General features: G+C 46.9%; 2 protein-coding genes and 1 pseudogene across 3 annotated transcripts; 1 reads left to right on the top strand and 2 right to left on the bottom strand.

The window, feature by feature from the left end:
* Positions 1 to 7,989: 7,989 nt before the first annotated feature.
* LOC120972978 (small nucleolar RNA SNORA57) lies at positions 7,990 to 8,121 on the bottom strand (annotated as a pseudogene).
* Positions 8,122 to 10,374: 2,253 nt separating this feature from the next.
* LOC109783854 (probable potassium transporter 3) lies at positions 10,375 to 16,156 on the top strand. Of its 2 annotated transcripts, none has more exons than XM_040388945.2 (6): positions 10,375 to 11,010; positions 11,106 to 11,156; positions 11,292 to 11,504; positions 11,910 to 11,962; positions 12,391 to 12,508; positions 12,851 to 16,156. In XM_040388945.2, exons 1-6 carry the CDS (start codon positions 10,503 to 10,505, stop codon positions 14,233 to 14,235), a joined length of 2,328 nt encoding a protein of 775 aa, XP_040244879.1. In that variant the 5' UTR covers positions 10,375 to 10,502; the 3' UTR covers positions 14,236 to 16,156. The 2 variants fall into 2 exon arrangements, with proteins under 2 accessions (XP_040244879.1, XP_020198030.2); XM_020342441.3 differs by having other exon boundaries at positions 11,292 to 11,552.
* Positions 16,157 to 16,382: 226 nt separating this feature from the next.
* LOC109783852 (uncharacterized) lies at positions 16,383 to 18,650 on the bottom strand. The gene is made up of 7 exons (XM_020342438.4): positions 18,232 to 18,650; positions 17,745 to 18,114; positions 17,541 to 17,660; positions 17,303 to 17,368; positions 17,071 to 17,136; positions 16,837 to 16,899; positions 16,383 to 16,759 (listed from the first exon to the last, which is right to left on the bottom strand). The coding sequence occupies exons 1-7, from the start codon at positions 18,429 to 18,431 to the stop codon at positions 16,613 to 16,615; spliced, it is 1,032 nt and encodes a 343-aa protein (XP_020198027.1). The 5' UTR covers positions 18,432 to 18,650; the 3' UTR covers positions 16,383 to 16,612.
* Positions 18,651 to 19,158: the final 508 nt, after the last annotated feature.

The following is a 19,158-nucleotide window of genomic DNA, read 5'->3' as shown; positions in this document are numbered from 1 at the left end:
TTTTTCTCCTGATAAGTTAACTCGGAGCCATCGGTGTAGTGGGTTTTGTCTACCATGTTCCGCACATTGTTTGAACAATCAAAATAAGCTGTCAACTATTTTGAAATAAACAATATAAATTAGTTAATAATTAACTATGTTTGAGAAACTCACGTAGCGATAGAACTGGAGGCGTATCAACAAGGACCCAAATGTCCATATTGTCTTGGTCGATGTCAGGATCACCAAGATCCATGGTGACAAGCATACCCTCATCAAAACCACACATCTTGCAAAACGCTTCCCAATTTTTGCAACCAAAATGGGTTACGCTCTCAGCATTATACAGATTTACTTCAAAATCCACATCATGATGAGTCCTTAGGTGAATTTTCTTTGTTTCAAATTTTTCATGGTCTTCAAAATCCATCCCCTCCAAGACATAGCGTCTTGCATGGCATGGGATAAGCTATACTCGAATTGTAAACGATGAAAATTACACGTTGAAATAGTTGAAGTCATGCTTAATTATGAAAAAAAACACTTGTCGACGTTGCGTACCATTTCAACATCGAAGGTCTCCTCGAGCTTAATGCTGAAGCGCCGATCATCGTCCAGGTGAGGCCTGTCGCACAAACCTCAATCGTCGTGGCACCAGCCACACTCCCCCGGGAGACTTTCGTCGTCCGATGACGACATTTCCTACGTTCATAATTCAAAGATTAAACTTGTATAATTAAATATATGTACTATAAAAACTAAATTAGATCATTATTATTCATCACGGGTTGACTATCGGTCTGTCGAGTCTTTTCTTGAAAACTCTCAGCTCACGTGGTGTATACATTCGACCGTTGGTGATGGTCGCTCCTCCATTCGTCCCCGAGTGCATTACACCAAAATGTCTAGCACACGGGAACGAAGGAGAAGCGACCCCCACGACAACAGTCGGGATTCTTCGTCCTCTCATATATATATGGTGGAACTCTCCCTCACTGATTCCTCTCTGACATTTGTGACCGTCGGTGATGGTAGCTCCACCTTTCGTTCCCGAGTGCATTACACCAAATTGTCTAGCACACGGGAACGAAGGAGAAGCTACCCCACGACAACAGTCGGGATTCTTCGTCCTCTCATATATGGTGGAGACTCGACAGACTTAAAGTCAACCCTAAATATCGTTTAATTATCTTTCTAAAAAAGGATTTGGCTGGTCTCACCTTGAGGTCGGAGGGGGTCGGTGACGGGGACGACGGCGGGGATGATGGAGGGGGGCTCCTAGATTTCTGCGACAACAAAAACCCTATAAGCTATCAACTAATCATATGCATACGCCTTGCATAGTGCTCTCCAATTTTAGCATTCAAAGTAGGAGTAGTTTTCCAATTTCAGCATTCAATAAACAAAACCAAATCGTAAAATAAAGTAGTATTCAAATTAGCATGCATTCAATTATAAGCAAAACTACATCATCTCTTCCGTCCGTACATCGTCGAATATTATCACTAATACACCTCGAATACTATCATACATATATATAGCATCGCTAGTACAGCTAGAACCGTAGCGCCCGACGGGTATCGGCGCGGGCGGTGGACACCCAAGGGGGAGGAACCATCACAGAATCATAGCTCCAGTGAGATCCCTGAAGAACCTGCCAGGTATTGTCAAACCTGCCCTCCAACGCAACCATGTAGCGACGGACGTGCTCGTCCTCCTCGCTGACACAGCGACGTACCACCTCCGTGGTGTCCGGAAGCCTAGGCACCATTACTGGCCCACGCGACCGCCACCAAACAAGGATCGGGTCAACGACGGGCTGGCTCCTCACCAACCTACGCCCCCCGGAAGGTAGCACCTCCCAATACCAGCCCGGCGGAGCCCAGTCCCGGACATGGCCCCTCTGATCAAGCCGGCCTCCTCCGCCGAGTCGACGACGAGGATGCGGGATAGGCATCGTCGACGTTGATGCGGGAATAATTGCTTGAACTAAAAAAATAAACTAGTTCTATTAATTTTCTTGCTAAAAATAAACTACTTCTATAGTAAAATAAAATAGTTTTATTAAATCAACTAGTTCAACTACTAATTAAGCACTTACTATAAATAAAATAAAGTAGTACTTACTAAAAATAAACTACTTCTATATATAGTAAAATAAAGTAGTTTTATTAAATCAACTAGTTCAACTACTAAGCACTTGCTATAAATAAAATAAAGTAGTACTTACTAAAAATAAACTACTTCTATATATAGTAAAATAAAGTAGTTTTATTACTTAATCAACTAATTGAACTAAAAATAAACTAACTTTAAATGCACTAACAGTAGAACTAATAACCTAAAATGCACTAAATCAACTAACCTTAAATGTAACTTTTGCAACACAATTTTTTCCTCTCCTCTTCTAACCATAAACATTGAACAAAAATAAAACTATATAGCCTAAAAATGCTATGAACAAAAAACTATGAACAAAAATCTATGAACAAAAAAAAACTATGAAAAAAAAACTATGAACACATACACATACATCCATCCATATACATGCATATCCATCCATACATACAAAAACAGGGGCGGCGGCGCAGCGCAGGGGGGCGGTGGCAGCACACAGGGGCGGCGGCAGCCGCGGCAGCGCACGGATCGGGATGGGAAGGGGCTCACTGGGGGCTCGAGGCAGGACGGCGACGAGGCCGGTGACGAGGACGACTACGAGGCCGACGACGAGGACGGCGACGAGGACGACGGGCTCGTGGGGAAGGGGTTGCGCGCGCGGCGAGGGCTCGGGGGCGGCGACGGCGACGGCGAGGACGACGTCGACGGCGGGTCAGGTGCAGGGCGACGGCGTCGGGCAGGGGCTTGGGGCGGCGATGGCGACGACGACGAGGAACGGCCTGGCGGCGTCGGGGGAAATGGGAGCAGTTGGCGAAATTTTCATAAGTGCTACCTTATATAGCAAAACCAATGGTACCGGTTCGTGGGACCAACCGGTACCAATGCCCACCTATGGTCCCGGTTGGTGCCACGAATCGGGACCAAAGTTCTCTTTTCGGCAGCCTAAAGGGCGGGAAACTGAGGCCTATGGTCCAGGTTGGTGGCACGAACCGGGACCATAGGTGGGCATTGGTACCGGTTGGTGCCACGAACCGGTATGAATGCCCACCTATGGTCCCGGTTCGTGGCATGAACCGGGACCATAGGCCTTGTGCTGGCACGGTGTGGTGGGAAATTTAGTCCCACCTCGCTAGTTGGGAGGGGCTCGGAGTGGTTTATAAGCTTTGCTGCCGCCACCCTCTCGAGCTCCTCTCTATTGCAGGCTTACGGGCCTAATCTCTACTTTGCCATGCCTGTTGGGCGTATTGGGCCTTCTGCGGGCCTGAATCCTGACCCATTGTAGGGTTTCTAGTCGTATTCAGGCCGTGGAGGTCCAGTAGGTGGCATTTTTTTCCCTTTTTTATTTTTATTTTTTATTTCTACTTAAAACTAAATACTTATAGTTTTTTAGTGATTTCTTTTTGCTTTTAGGTCACAAAAATTATAAACTTTCTGTTAGTGCCATTAGTTTTAAAATTTGAATTTTAGGTTAATATAAAAATAGATTTTTGAGTGATTCCATTTCCTGCTATTTAATATTAATATGTTTTATCATTATACTCAATTTGGTAATTTTAGGTTATTTTAAATATCTGTTTTAATCAAAACCAGATTTTGTTAAATTTTTTTGCTATTAATGTTTTGAACAAAAAATACTTTGTTAATATAAGTTGCATAAATTTTATATAATTTTAGTTTCAAAAATACTAGAGGTTTATATAAGCTTTTTAGTTGATTCCTTTTGCTATTATAGTTTTATAAAAGCTTTTTAGTTGATTCTTTTTGCTATTGAAGAATATTATAGTTTTATTTTAGTTCATCATAACAGAATATTTTAATTGATTTTAGTTTTTTAGTTGATCATAACAAATATTATAGTTTTATGCATTTTATTATTTTTCATGCATTTACTGATTTTTTGAGCTATAAGACCCGGAAATGGAAAAGCATTTCAAATGAACTCCGAAAAGGTTGAAAATTGGCATGGTATCATCATTTCACCCACATAGCATGTGCAAGAAAGTTGAGAGGGTTACGGCAAAAACTAGATGCACTTCGTGTACAAAACGGACAATCTGTTTCGAAGTATCAGGATTTCATACGGAAACTCGTCTGTTACAACAGCCATTTCAAATGAACTATGAAAAAGTTGAAAGTTGGCATGGTATCATCATAATAGTTGTGGAGAGAAAGTCTTCACTTTTTTTTCGCTTGTGTGCTTTGCTTATTGCGCTGTAACCATGGATAATCTTCATCGTTTATCTGGATGCTTGGGTCAGCCTTGACTTTGAAGGGAGGAATTTCATGAAAATTTTCATAATCTTCAGACATGTCTGTCTTGCCCTCCACTCCCACGATGTCCCTTTTTCCTGAAAGAACTATGTGGCGCTTTGGCTCATCGTATGATGTATTCGCTTCCTTATCTTTTCTTTTTCTCTGTTTGGTAGACATGCCCATCACATAGATAACCTGTGCCACATCGTTGGCTAGGATGAACGGTTCGTCAGTGTACCCAAGATTGTTCAGATCCACTGTTGTCATTCCGTACTGTGGGTCTACCTGTACCCTGCCTCCTGGCAGATTGACCCATTTACACTTAAACAAAGGGACCTTAAAATCATGTCCGTAGTCAAGTTCCCATATGTCCATTATGTAACCATAATATGTGTCCTTTCCCCTCTCGGTTGCTGCATCAAAACGGACACCGCTGTTTTGGTTGGTGCTCTTTTGATCTTGGGCTATCGTGTAAAATGTATTCCCATTTATCTCGTATCCTTTGTAAGTCAATACAGTCGAAGATGGTCCCCTGGACAACGAGTACAGCTCATCACAAACCGTGTTGTCACCTCTGAGACGTGTTTCCAACCAACTGCTGAAAGTCCTGATGTGTTCACATGTAATCCAGTCGTCACACTGCTCCGGGTGTTTGGAGCGCAGACTGTTCTTGTGTTCATTGACATACGGGGTCACCAAGGTAGAGTTCTGTAGAACTGTGTAGTGTGCTTGAGACCAAGAATGCCCGTCCCTGCATATTATTGAGTTCGCTCCTAGCGTGCCTTTTCCAGTCAGTCTTCCATCATACCACGATTTAGGGAGACTTATCTTCTTAAGGCCAGGAATGAAGTCAACACAAAACCCAATGACATCCTCTGTTTGATGGCCCATGGAGATGCTTCCTTCTGGCCTAGCACGGTTACGGACATATTTCTTTAGGACTCCCATGAACCTCTCAAAGGGGAACATATTGTGTAGAAATATGGGGCCCAGAATGACAATCTCGTCGACTAGATGAACTAGGATGTGCGTCATGATACTGAAGAAGGATGGTGGGAACACCAGCTCGAAACTAACAAGACATTGCGCCACATCACTCCTTAGCCTTGGTATGATTTCTGGATCGATCACCTTCTGAGAGATTGCATTGAGGAATGCACATAGCTTCACAATGGCTAATCGGACGTTTTCCGGTAGAAGCCCCCTCAATGCAACCGGAAGCAGTTGCGTCATAATCACGTGGCATTCATGAGACTTTAGGTTCTGGAACTTTTTCTCTAGAATATTTATTATTCCCTTTATATTCGACGAGAAGCCAGTCGGGACCTTCATACTGAGCAGGCATTCAAAAAAGATTTCCTTCTCTTCTTTGGTAAGAGCGTAGTTGGCAGGACCTTCATACTGCTTTGGAGGCATGCCGTCTTTTTCGTGCAAACGTTGTAGGTCCTCCCGTGCCTCAGGTGTATCTTTTGTCTTCCCATACACGCCCAAGAAGCCTAACAGGTTCACGCAAAGGTTATTCGTCACGTGCATCACGTCGATTGAAGAGCGTACCTCTAGCTCTTTCCAGTAGGGTAGGTCCCAAAATATAGATTTCTTCTTCCACATGGGTGCGCGTCCCTCAGCGTCATTCGGAACAGCTAGTCCGCCGGGGCCCTTTCCAAATATTACGTGTAAATCAGAGACCATAGCAAGTACGTGATCACCGGTACGCATGGCAGGCTTCTTCCGGTGATCTGCCTCGCCTTTGAAATGCTTGCTTTTCTTTCGACATTGATGGTTGGTCGGGAGAAATCGACGATGGCCCAGGTACACATTCTTCCTGCATCTGTCCAAGTATATACTTTCGGTGTCAGCTAAACAGTGCGTGCATGCGTGGTATCCCTTGTTTGTCTGTCCTGAAAGGTTACTGAGAGCAGGCCAATCATTGATGGTCACGAACAGCAACGCCTTTAGGTCAAATTCTTCCCCCATGTGCTCATCCCACGCACGTACGCCGTTTCCATTCCACAGCTGTAAAAGTTCTTCAACTAATGGCCTTAGGTACACATCAATGTCGTTGCCAGGTTGCTTAGGGCCTTGGATGAGAATTGGCATCATAATGAACTTCCGCTTCATGCACATCCAAGGAGGAAGGTTATACATACATAGAGTCACGGGCCAGGTGCTGTGATTGCTGCTCTGCTCCCCGAAAGGATTAATGCCATCTGCGCTTAAAGCAAACCATACGTTCCTTGGGTCACTTGCAAACTGAGCCCAGTACTTTCTCTCGATTTTTCTCCACTACGACCCGTCAGCGGGTGCTTTCAACTTCCCGTCTTTCTTACGGTCCTCACTGTGCCATCTCATCAACTTGGCATGCTCTTTGTTTCTGAACAGTCGTTTCAACCGTGGTATTATAGGAGCATACCACATCACCTTCGCAGGAACCCTCTTCCTGCGGGGCTCGCCCTCAACATCACCAGGGTCATCTCGTTTGATCTTATACCGCAATGCACCGCATACCGGGCATGCGTTCAAATCCTTGTACGCACCGCAGTAGAGGATGCAGTCATTAGGGCATGCATGTATCTTCTCCACCTCCAATCCTAGAGGGCATACGACCTTCTTTGCTGCGTACGTACTGTTGGGCAATTCATTATCCTTTGGAAGCTTCTTCTTCAATATTTCCAGTAGCTTCTCAAATCCTTTGTCAGGCACAGCATTCTCTGCCTTCCACTGCAGCAATTCCAGTACGGTACCGAGCTTTGTGTTGCCATCTTCGCAATTGGGGTACAACCCTTTTTTGTGGTCCTTTAACATGCGATCGAACTTCAGCTTCTCCTTTTCACTTTCGCACTTTTCCCTTGCATCAACAATGACCCGGCGGAGATCATCATCGGGCACATCGTCTGGTTCCTCTTGATCTTCAGCTTCCTCTTGATCTTCAGCTTCCCCCGTTGCAGCATCACCGTATTCAGGGGGCACATAGTTGTCATCGTCCTCTTCTTCTTCGCCGTCTTCCATCATAACCCCTATTTCTCCGTGCTTCGTCCAAACATTATAGTATGGCATGAATCCCTTATAAAGCAGGTGGGTGTGAAGGATTTTCTTGTCAGAGTAAGACCTCGTATTCCCACAATTAGGGCATGGACAACACATAAAACCATTCTGCTTGTTTGCCTCAGCCACTTCGAGAAAATTATGCACGCCCTTAATGTACTCGGAGGTGTGTTTGTCACTGTACATCCATTGTCGGTTCATCTGCGTGCATTATATATAATTATGTGTGTCAAAAGTAAGAAAATTAGACAAGTATCTATCTAAAGTAAGATTTTTTTTCTTTCAGAAAGAAGATAAGAACAAGAGGCTCACCACGGTGGTGCCGGCGACGAGATCGGCGCGGGCGATCGATGGCGGTGAAGACGAGGACGGGGCGTGACGGACCGCTAAACCTAGACAAATCTCAGAAAAAATGGAGCTCGGAGGTCGAGCTTCGAGAGGAGAAAGCTTAACTAGTGTGCTCGGGCATTTCATCGAACACCTCACATGCATAAGAGGTGAGCTAGAGCATCCAAATGCCCTTCCTCGCCGGCCAGCAAAAAACAAAGCACTGTGGAGTGCTCTGCTCGCCGGCGATGGGGTATATATAGGCAACTCATTTGTCCCGGTTCGTGGCTGGAACCGGGACTAAAGGCCATCCTTCTGTCCCGGTTCATGCCACGAACCGGGACCAATGGTTGTGGGCCAGGAGCGAGGCCCATTGGTCCCGGTTCGTGCCAAGAGCCGGGACAAATGGGCCCAGACGAACCGAGACCAATGCCCACGAGGCCCCGGCCGGCCCCCTGGGCTCACGAACCGGGACAAATGCCTCCATTGGTCCCGGTTCGTGGCAGAACCGGGACTAATGGGCTGGCCAGGCCTGAACGAACGCCCCTTTTTCTACTAGTGTAGGGATGTTAAAAATCTCTTTTCCACATGGCATTCAAGATTTGGAAAGGAGAAAAAGATGAAACTTTGTGTCGGTGCTTCTGCATTTTTGTGGTCTACTTGGACATGCAAGAATGATATATGGTTTGAATGCACGACGGTGATAGACCCTTTTGTGATTCTTCATAAAACATGTTCTCTCATCGATTCTTGGTCGATTTTGTAGATAAACCAGGAAGATCAAAATGACCTGATGTGGGAGTTAAAGCTACTAGAGTGAGTAGGAAGTGACATCTTCATTGCTTCGAGGGGGTGGCGTCCTAGAGTCATGAGATTGACTGGTGGTCGATGAACAAAGGTTGAAGAATATCTGGTGGTGCTATCCCTAAGATGCATGGTGCTGCTATCTCGGATGTCTGTGGCGTAATATCTTTATTTTACCTTCATATCTACTCTCTATATGTTGGTTGGTCTTGTCGTGGGTTAAACTCCTCTGTTAGGTTATGGATATGGTAGTTTGGGGTGGTACCTATTTAAAAAGTGCCGTGAATGCTTCTCGAATAGGGGCATTGTTTGCTCTTCTAGCTAGAATTGGGCTGCGTCCTAAATTCTAGTCTATGTCTTGATGCATGTTTTAGTTTAGCTCTTGGGTCTAGCGATATGTAAGAACTTCTATGATTTCTATAATAGAAATAGAGGAAAAACTCCTTTCGCTAAAAAAAAGTACATCGTAGGTAGTGCTATTTCTTCTTCTTGTATGAGCAGTTTTAGCATGCTCCCTCTTACCCCCTTTTTTCACATAAAAGGTAAGAGTATGTAGTAGATCTGAGCCGTTGATCACATTAATTACTGGTCTGATTAACTCTTACTTTCTTACCTCATATGTAAAAAGAGGGGGTAAGTGGGAGCATGTTAAAATTTGCCTTCTTTTATACCTTTTATGGGAGATGTCCTTTCTTTGATATAGATAATTTGGTTTTAACATATCGTGCTTTTGCAAGGCATCATTTGGTTTGGCCAATTTTGTTTGACAAAGGGTAATATACTAATCTCAAGATGGAATACCAATTACACCAGAACTCTGCGATACCACAATATCAAAACCTAGTCGAGACATTACAGATACACACAATAAAAAAGGAAAAAAAATCAAAAGTAAGAAAAATAAAGAGAGTTGACGTGACCAAGGAGACGCAACAAAGCACATGTACATGCAACCAATGTGCTCAGTTTTTACAAGTTGCAACTTCACCTCTACATGCAGCTAGAAGCCTAGAACTGTCAACGTCCTCCTAAGAAATCGGGTAGTGCGCTCTCTTCCCTCCCTCATTTCTCTCCAAGAACACTCCGAGTGCTAGCACATCCATCCATATGGTTAAAAATAGAGGGACATGACATGCAAAATCAGTGAGTACGCGTCATAGTTTGTGAGTCTGGGTATGTTCCGGCCACTCCCGACTCCCTTCTTCATCCCTGAATAAAATGCACTCGATGGATTGCGAAAGGGGCATCTCGCCGGAGAACATCGCCGACCTGTACCCTGCCGACGACTACCCGCATGGGAACCCGGTGAGTGAGCTATCCTTCCTTGTCCTCAAGAACGGTGGTGTATTTCGAGGCTTTCAATTGCAAGAATCCATTACCAATTTAGGTCTAGGCATATGACCAACAATAAAAAAAATCTTGTTCTACCATATTTGTGCCAAGGACAATTTGTGGTGGAATTTTCATGTAGAACTCATGCACCCATCTAGCGATGAATCTACACTATATGTGCCCCTCCCCCCTCTCCGGGAATTTGATGGAAATGTTGATTCATCAAATTTCTCATGGGTTCCGGATTCGAATGCTATGTTAGCACCAACTGTAAGAGGATGAACAAGAACATTTGATGAATGGAAGGGACACTTGGATGGATGGCTTTTTTTTTCTATGTAAAGATCAATATAAAATATCAAGTTGATACCAAGTAGTATATCTTCTGCAACAACACAATGTCAATAGCTTATCGCAACATCGATCATGCATGAAGGAAAATATTAACCATTGCATGCCGCGGAGAACTAGCTCAGAAATCTTAATAAGCATTTTTTTCCACCAGCAGTTCGTAGCACCCCACTAAAAATAGCTTACTCCGAGCGTGAAAGAGTAGTATGAGCTCAATATGATGAACATGCAAATGTAAGCAGTCGATTGCGGTGATCGATTGCTATTCGCCATTGAGTGGCAAAAATTGACGATGGATGCTGCAGGAGAGGCACTGGAGATCCTACTACAAGCACGTGCTGCTCCTGGCGTACCAGAGCTGCGGCGTGGTGTACGGCGACCTGAGCACGTCGCCGCTGTACGTGTACAAGAGCACCTTCGCCGGTTCGCTCCGGCGGTTCGAGGACGAGGAGACCATCTTCGGCGTCTTCTCGCTCGTCTTCTGGACCATCACCCTCATCCCGCTCCTCAAGTACGTCTTCATCGTGCTCAGCGCCGACGACAACGGCGAGGGCGGCACCTTCGCGCTCTACTCGCTGCTGGTGCGGCACGCCAAGATCAGCCTGATGCCCAACCAGCAGGCCGCCGACGAGGAGCTCTCCACCTACCACAAGCCGGGCTACGCGCCGCAGGACACGGCCATCCTGCGCGCTCTCCGCCGCTTCCTCGAGAACCACAGCAAGTCGCGCACCTGCCTCCTCCTCACCGTCCTCTTCGGCGCCTCCCTCGTCATCGGCGACGGCGTCCTCACCCCGGCCATGTCCGGTGCGTGTTTCCAGTCTGCTGCTAGCCGCCGCTACAGTACTTAATTACTTTGATCTCAATGCCTGCCTGCTGCTGATCTTGTTCGATCCTCGCAGTGATGTCGTCGTTCTCCGGTCTGCAGGTCCATTCACACACCCTAACAAACGGTGAGTGCTCGCATCACTGCTAGTCCATGCTGCAACAAAGATTTATACTTATCGGAACAAAGGTTTCTCACTTACTGGAACCATCAGCCATCGTTGCTTGCTGCTAATTTGCCGGCCCTCTGAAAAAGAGAGCAGGTGAGGTGGTGATCCTGTCGTGCATCGTGCTGGTGTGCCTCTTCACGCTGCAGCACTGGGGGACGCACCGCGTCGCCTTCCTCTTCGCGCCGGTCATCGTCACCTGGCTCCTCCTCCTGGGGGGCACCGGCGTCTACAACATCATCGTGTGGAATCCCAGGGTGTTCTACGCGCTCTCTCCCACCTACCTCGTCAGGTTCTTCATGAGGACCGGCAGAGAGGGCTGGATTGCACTCGGAGGGGTGCTGCTCTCCATGACAGGTACCAACAATGGCATGCATGCAATGTAATACATCATATCTTCATACGAACTGCCTTGTTTATTACTCCCTCTATTCCATGTAGTGTGTATAGATTTTTTTTATAAAGTCAAACTTTGATAAAAAAATTTATAGAGAAAACTATTAATATCTATAATACCAAATACATAAAATATGAAAGTATATCTTATGATGAATCTAATGATATATGTTTGGCATTTTAGGTGTAAATGTTTTTTTCGTGAATTTAGTCAAAGTTTGTGAGGTTTGACTTTTAAAAAAAGTTGTATGCGCTACATTATGGAACGGAGTGGGTACCTTAATTGAATCAGTTGATCTTTTAATATATGCGTTGCAGGCACGGAGGCTATGTTTGCAGACCTTGGCCACTTCACAGCAACATCCATAAGGGTACATCCGCATGGTTCCCAAGCTGTATTTGTTGATAACTTAATACTCTGTTTTGCTTTTATCATGACAATGGCGTCATGATAATTAAGCATCCAGCTTGGTTAAGAGGTCAACTGACCACTTCAACGGGTCATAATGGGAAATATCATACATTTATAGTACCATATGCATAGTACTAATGTACGAAACTATCTTCATAATGTATAGTATTATAATTTGATAACAAACATGCCCTTATTTATTATTTTATATTAAAATATAGTACCACATCATCCATTATTTTACACACCTCCTTTCTTCCACTAGTATTATGCTGATTTCAGCGATATGTCTAGTGGACAATGCATGAAACTACATGAACTGCATTATGATATCCCACTATGAAAGGTTTTCTGGAAAATCAAATGAACCATTATTATCACTGACAGGTGGCCTTTGTGGGCCTGATCTACCCATGTTTGGTGCTGCAGTACATGGGACAGGCGGCCTTCCTGTCCAAAACCCCCGAATGCGATATCCACTTCATCTTCTTCAAGTCTATACCCGGTAATTAAAATCTATTTTGCTAGATCTCAATCGATTCAGATTTTCTTAAACCCTAGCTCATTCAAAAAGTGCACTTCGCGCTAATAAACTGAAGTTGACTCCACAAAAAAGATAAATAAATAAATTGAAGTTGTACTTGTTTAAAAGCCCCAAAACGCCCTACTCGTTTAAAAGCCCCAAAAGGCTTACGAGAAAAGCTAAAGAGGAGGCGGCTTATTTTTAAAATTGCCAAGAGAACTGCCCCCCTACTCACATTCGCTCCACGCACAAAAATCAAAGTGTCTATTATGACGATGCACTGTGGATATGTGTGATCCCGACATGAATGGAATGTGGGTGCAGTGCAGTTGTTCTGGCCGGTGCTGGTGGTCGCGACGCTGGCTTCGATCGTGGGCAGCCAGGCGGTGATCACGGCCACCTTCTCCATCGTGCGGCAGTGCATGGCGCTTGGCTGCTTCCCGCGCGTCAAGATCGTGCACACCTCCAGCCTCATCCCCGGGCAGATCTACAGCCCCGAGATCAACTGGCTCCTCATGCTCGTCTGCCTCGGCGTCACCGTCGGCTTCCGCGACACCATGCTCATCGGCAACGCATACGGGATGGCGTGCTCCGGCGTGATGGTGGTCACCACGCTCCTCATGACGCTGGTGATCATCTTCGTGTGGCAGCTGGGCTTCATCATGGCGACGCTCTTCCTGCTGGCCTTCGGCGTGGTGGAGGCGGCGTACCTGTCGGCGGCGCTGATGAAGGTGCCGCAGGGCGGGTGGCTGCCGCTGGCGCTGTCGCTGCAGTTCGTGGCCATCATGTACACGTGGCACTACGGCACGCGGCTGAAGCACTCGTTCGACGTGCAGAACAAGGTGTCCCTGCGGTGGATCCACGCGCTGGGCCCCAGCCTGGGCATCGTGCGCGTCCCCGGCATCGGCCTCATCTACAGCGAGCTGGCCAGCGGCGTGCCGGCCGTCTTCTCGCACTTCGTCACCAACCTGCCGGCGTTCCACCAGGTGCTCGTCTTCGTGTGCGTCAAGGCCGTGCCCGTCCCGCACGTGTGCCCCGAGGAGCGGCACCTGGTGGGCCGCATCGGCCCGCGCGACTTCCACATGTTCCGCTGCGTCGTCCGCTACGGCTACAAGGACGTGCTGGGCGAGGAGAGCGACTTCGAGAACGACCTGGTGCTCCGCATCGCCGAGTTCGTGCACATGGAGGCCGCCGACAACCGCCCCAGCGACGGCGCCGCGTCGGCCGTGGAGGGCCGGATGTCCGTGGTGCGGCGGCCCGGCGACCTGGCGCGGACGGGGCGGTTGCTGGTGCAGGAGCCGGCGGACGAGGAGAGCCTCGTGGTGCGCGCGGCCACGGCGGCCACGGACGGTGACAAGTCGGACACGCTGGAGTCGCTGCAGGCCATCTACGAGGCCGAGTCCCCGGCGGGGGCGGCGTACGGCGGCCGGCGGCAGCGCGTGCGGTTCGAGCTCTCGGACCTGGCGGGCGAGCACGTGGACCCGGAGGTGAAGGCGGAGCTGGCCGCCATCGTGGAGGCCAAGCACGCCGGCGTTGCCTACATCATGGGCCACTCGTACATCAAGGCCAGGAAGAGCTCCAACGTGTTCAAGAAGTTCACCATCGACATAGCCTACAACTTCCTCCGGAAGAACTCCCGGGGCCCCGCCGTGGCGCTCAACATACCGCACATCAGCCTCATCGAAGTCGGCATGATCTACTATGTCTAGCTGCTAGCATCGATTCATTGTTTCATTACATATGTGGATGCATGGATTAAACTCCAGATAACATACTCCTACATAGTAGCTAGGTCAAGACATGAATAATCAAGAGCACATAACATAAACATATATGTCAAGAATCTTAGACTTTGCACGTGAGAGATGATGGGGCAGGCGCACAGCGGTCGTCATAGTTGCGTCACATCTAGTAACAAAAGTTAGATACAAATAAAAAGGAACAAATTTCATCAAAAATTTAAAAATCCTCAATCAAATAATTAAAAAGGAACAAGTTCGTACACCAAGCAATTAGTGCGGACATGTTGTTAGGGGACACTTGGTACTCCTAGAACTTAAACAAGTGATCCACTATCATAGTAGCACACTATTTTTAAAGAACGCGGCATATAATTTGGACTCCCTTGAATTAAGAACTACGACAAGAATTATGAAACGGAGGAAGTATCATGAATTATACATTTTACTTGATTAATCGTTTGTACTATTAGAGAATGAACCACACCAACTGCATCTAAAACCAACACTAGTTTTGCTTCCAGATTTAAACATCAAAAATGCTAAACACACGGGGCTGTTACGGGGTTTTCCCCTAATACTCTCCATCGCCCCCTTGATTTTCAGCGGGGTGGGGCCCCAACCTCCCTCTTAATCCAATCAAAGATTGCCAGGTCAATATCTTTCCGTAAAGCTTAAGTAAAATCTCGTTGATGTAGCATTGCTCTTTAAGCACAAGTTCCCCTTCCAACATTCCCTCCCACCCCAACCTGTCAATACAGTACGGATTAAGAATGGCATTGTTCCCTTGGAAAGTTGCTTAAATAAATACTATAGCACATGATTCCCCTTTTCCACATTACATGTTCCAACAAATATCTCTGTGTTTAATATATCCAAGAAAAAAATCTTCAGTGTTTTTGTTTGTGAGGTATCTCCTCCCTAGCATTTTGTTGAGTAAACTTTTTTTTTGGGTAAGTTTTGTTGGGCAAACTTTGTATGTCTCAGCTAAAACCTCTCCTTGGACAGTTGGCCCTTGATACTTTTGTTCCATCGCAACATGGCGGGGAAGTCTGGCCATTTCGGGTCATATGAAGATATAGAAATAAAATATAGCTAATTACAAGACTCCTAAAATGGCGCAATTTTGATCCTTAGTCTATTTGGAGCTCCAGTTCGATTAAAATATCACAATTTCACGGCAAATATGGCACACATGGACATGGAAGATTGTCAAGGTTGCAATTTTATGCACATCAAGGGCATGCGATTTTATTTTATTTTGCATTTAGGTCCGATCGGGTTTAATGCCCAAGTATTCCCCACCTCTCTCTGACACTCCAGTCCATAAGTCACCAAACTGTCTCCCTTCGACGATCCTCACTGTCACCTCACCCCTTCTTTTCCTCTAGAGTTCATTATGGAAGCATAGGGCAAATGAGTATGCTTCGTTGAACAATGAGGGCAAAAAGCAAAACAAATATGCTATTGAACAATCTCGTAGCTAGGGAACTTGCTCCCCCGGCATGGTGGATGCCACGTCTGTAACTCGGGTCATCATCCATGTCCACGTGTTCCAGAGTTGCCAAAAAAATTGTGATTTCGACCAAAATAAGGTGCAAACCTGCGTTTAGGGAATCAAAACAGCCCTTTTGAGAGTTTGAGGACCACGATGGTGCAGAGGCCAGGGGTTTAACCTCCTTTCCAAAAAACTAAAAAAAAAAGTAAGCGCACTGCTCAAGTTGAAGTGTAATAAGTGTGTATATATGTGACACCTCTGAAGTATAGTTCAAGGCCGGCTCCACGGGGAGTGAAGTGCATCCTAGGTCCTCAAACTATTTCAATTGTGTCATGTAGGTCCTCAAACTATGAAAAGTGTCATCTAGGTCCTCAAACTATTTCAGAGGTGTCATGTAGGTCCTTGAACTATTTTTATACGACGATTCACCGTGTTCTTTCATCATGTCCGCTGCGTGGAGCTAGACCTTCGGATCATCAATCATGCAAGGATCAAAAAGTTAAACGTCATGTGCAAAGTGGTTACGTTTTACTAATTTCCTAGTGCATATAATTCTCTTCAAATTTATTTCCTTTTTTACCGCTCTTCAGGTTTTCTTCGATCCAATATATACACATGATTTGACTTTGTCGGCACATTGCTGATTGCGCTTAAAAGCTATTTCCCGCTTTTGCTTCAACACTGTGATTTAGTGGTGTGGCATGAGACCATGAGTACACATTGCTTAACCGACACACGCACGCACACACACACACAATCACACGCACACATATATGCATGGCTGCCTAGCTAGCTGAGTTGGCTATAATGTGCTAGATACTACTTGCATGTCTATGGATCTTATTAGAATCAATGAAACGTGCCTCCGAAGGTAGGGTGCCAGAACTCCGGTGCCGCCGTCTCGCTGGCCATCGTGTAAGTGCTCGCCACCGGGACAAGGCACAGGCCGCGGCTCCGCAGGTCCTCCTTCGCCTCGCCGGCGTCACCATCCGAAGCCTAGTTCATGAGAAAAATGCAATTCATAAGTGAGAGGAAATTAAACAAAAAGCGCTGCAATAGGAATATACTGGTACCTGTTTGTGCTGGAGCTGCACCGGACCGCCACTACACCTGATGAAGTAGGGAGAGCTCAGAGACTGCATGCAGAGATGATAAACCCAGTTAATGGCGTACGTGTTCATCATGAAAAGATTACTTGTGCCAGCTACTAGCTGTTTGGGAATCTGCAATAAGTAAGCGAAAACAAAGCTTGGGCCTTGGAGCATCTATAATGAGCTAGGGGTTGCTTAGGGAATTTTGGTACTCACGGCAACTTGATCGTGAAGGAACTTGATGTATCCGATGGCCTCGTGAAGAACCGATGCCGTGTCCGTCTAAAGGGCGGGGCCGGGCATCGATCAAAAAGGTGCAAATACTCAGCAACTTACAGGCGAATTGCACAGCAATATAGTATAAACAGAAGCGAAAAGAAAGTTACGTACTCTACTAAGCTAATAATGGAGGGAAAACAGAAAGGAAGTAGGAGGGTGGAAAGGAAACCTTTCCAAAAGGCGAGACCAGCTGCTGGAGCGCGGTGACTCTGTCCCCGAGCTTCTCTTTCCTCACCTGCCAGACACACGGCAAATTCTATTCAAAAGCAATATATCAAGTAGGCATTATAGGCTTATATAGCTCGATCATTTGATGGCAGAGAGGATAAATATATTTGAACTGACGTGACAGATATATGTGGAAGAACGATCAATTGTATATGGGGTCGCCACCGGCCGGTGCGTACCTTGAAAGTCGGCATCGGCGTTTCTGTCCGGGGCTTCTTCGCTGCCGGAGGGGCCGCGCTGCTCCTTCTCGTCGCCGATGACGACGAGCAGGCGTCCTGAGCCGCAGGTTCAGTGCTAGACTGCATCCAAAGTTAGAAACCATGTCATAAGGAACCCTAGCTCATAACTTCCTACTAGCTATTTGGTGCTAGCGATGCGAATACCTTGAGGAGTTTGGGCTCTAGAGCCTGCAGGAGAGGCTGCGGTGACCTCTGGGTCGGAGCCGGCGCACCAAAGAGCCCCGTCGAGCTGAAGAAATCTGGGAACTGGTGGTGGTGGTGCTGCTGCTGCGAGAACGGCTTCGTCGTCGCGGCGGCCTGCGTGTCACCGTAGCTGCTGGCCAAGCTGGAGCCGTACAGTCCGTCCGCGTACACGGACCCCTGATGCGACGCGCCGCCGGTGTACGGGGTAGCCAGAACGGGAGGCGGATGCTCCGCCTGATCGAGCAGGAACTGGCGGCTCGCGTCGCCTTGCAGGTGGAGCAACGCGTTGAAGCTCGTCGGAGCGTCGGCCGCCGCTCCTACTTTCCCGGCCCTGCTAGCCATGCACCGATGGCAGAGAGAATCAGAGAAGTATCATGTACGGATCGACCATGGAGCGAAATAGATACGGAAGGTGGTAGACTAATTAGAGTGAGTTCTAGCTACTTACATGAAGGATTGCGTCCAATCCATGTGCGGATCAGCGAGGAAGAACGGCGAGGCGGCGGCGGCGGCGGCAGAGTCCGGTAAACCTGCGGGCCCCGAACTCATCCCCGAAGTCCCGCTGATCTCTGAGCCGGTAGGCGTCGCGGAGCACGCCGAGAGCGCGTCGCCGCCGGTTCGTGCGGAGCCCCACCACTCCTCCGCCATCTCAATCGATCGGTGTAGTGGAGGGAAACAATCAATGATTTATATACGCGGGTCGATCGAGCTGCGGGGGATTGGGACAGTACTGGCTGGGGAGTGAAGGGTAGGAGCACGATCGAGGGGGCTCTGACTTTGTGATGACTTGTGAGCTCTGACCTTTGGGTTGATGGGGGTGCAGTGGCTAGTTTATGCTCTCGTCCGTTCCTGGATTTTTCGTTGATGGGATTAGAATATTTGGCTGGCTGGATAGCTAGGCAGAGAGTGTACGCATATGTGTAGAGTGAGTCACGCGGCTATGTGCCGATCAAGTCAAACACCGCACGTCCTCATGCAGTGCCGCTAGGGAAAACTTTGGACCCTTGCTGACTCGCTGAGCATAGATTTGAAACTGGTCGCGAGAGCAAGGAGTGCGGTGTTGAAACCGCAGAGGAGTTTTCGGTGTTCCCGGCCGTTTGCGTGTGGTCAACCATCCCAGTGTAACGCCATGATTAGCACGACCGTTTTTTAATACAAGAGCCCAGCAATATCAATTTGCTTCACTTTTTTTTGCGAGTAGTTTTGCTACCACTCTATCTCTCTCAAATTTTTTTTTGCTATCACTACATAGTAATAATTTGCATATTGTTCAACAAATTCTTAATTTTTTTAGAAAAGAGGCCATCTAAAATGTGCGCACACCTTAAGTTTCTTGAAGGAGAGAGTGTTTTCCAAACCACTGAAATATTTTAGG

This window comes from Aegilops tauschii, chromosome 1 (assembly GCF_002575655.3).
Source record: "Aegilops tauschii subsp. strangulata cultivar AL8/78 chromosome 1, Aet v6.0, whole genome shotgun sequence".
Lineage (NCBI taxonomy): Eukaryota > Viridiplantae > Streptophyta > Magnoliopsida > Poales > Poaceae > Aegilops > Aegilops tauschii.
Note: the sequence above shows the minus strand (reverse complement) of the source record. Positions and strands in the feature narration are given on the sequence as shown.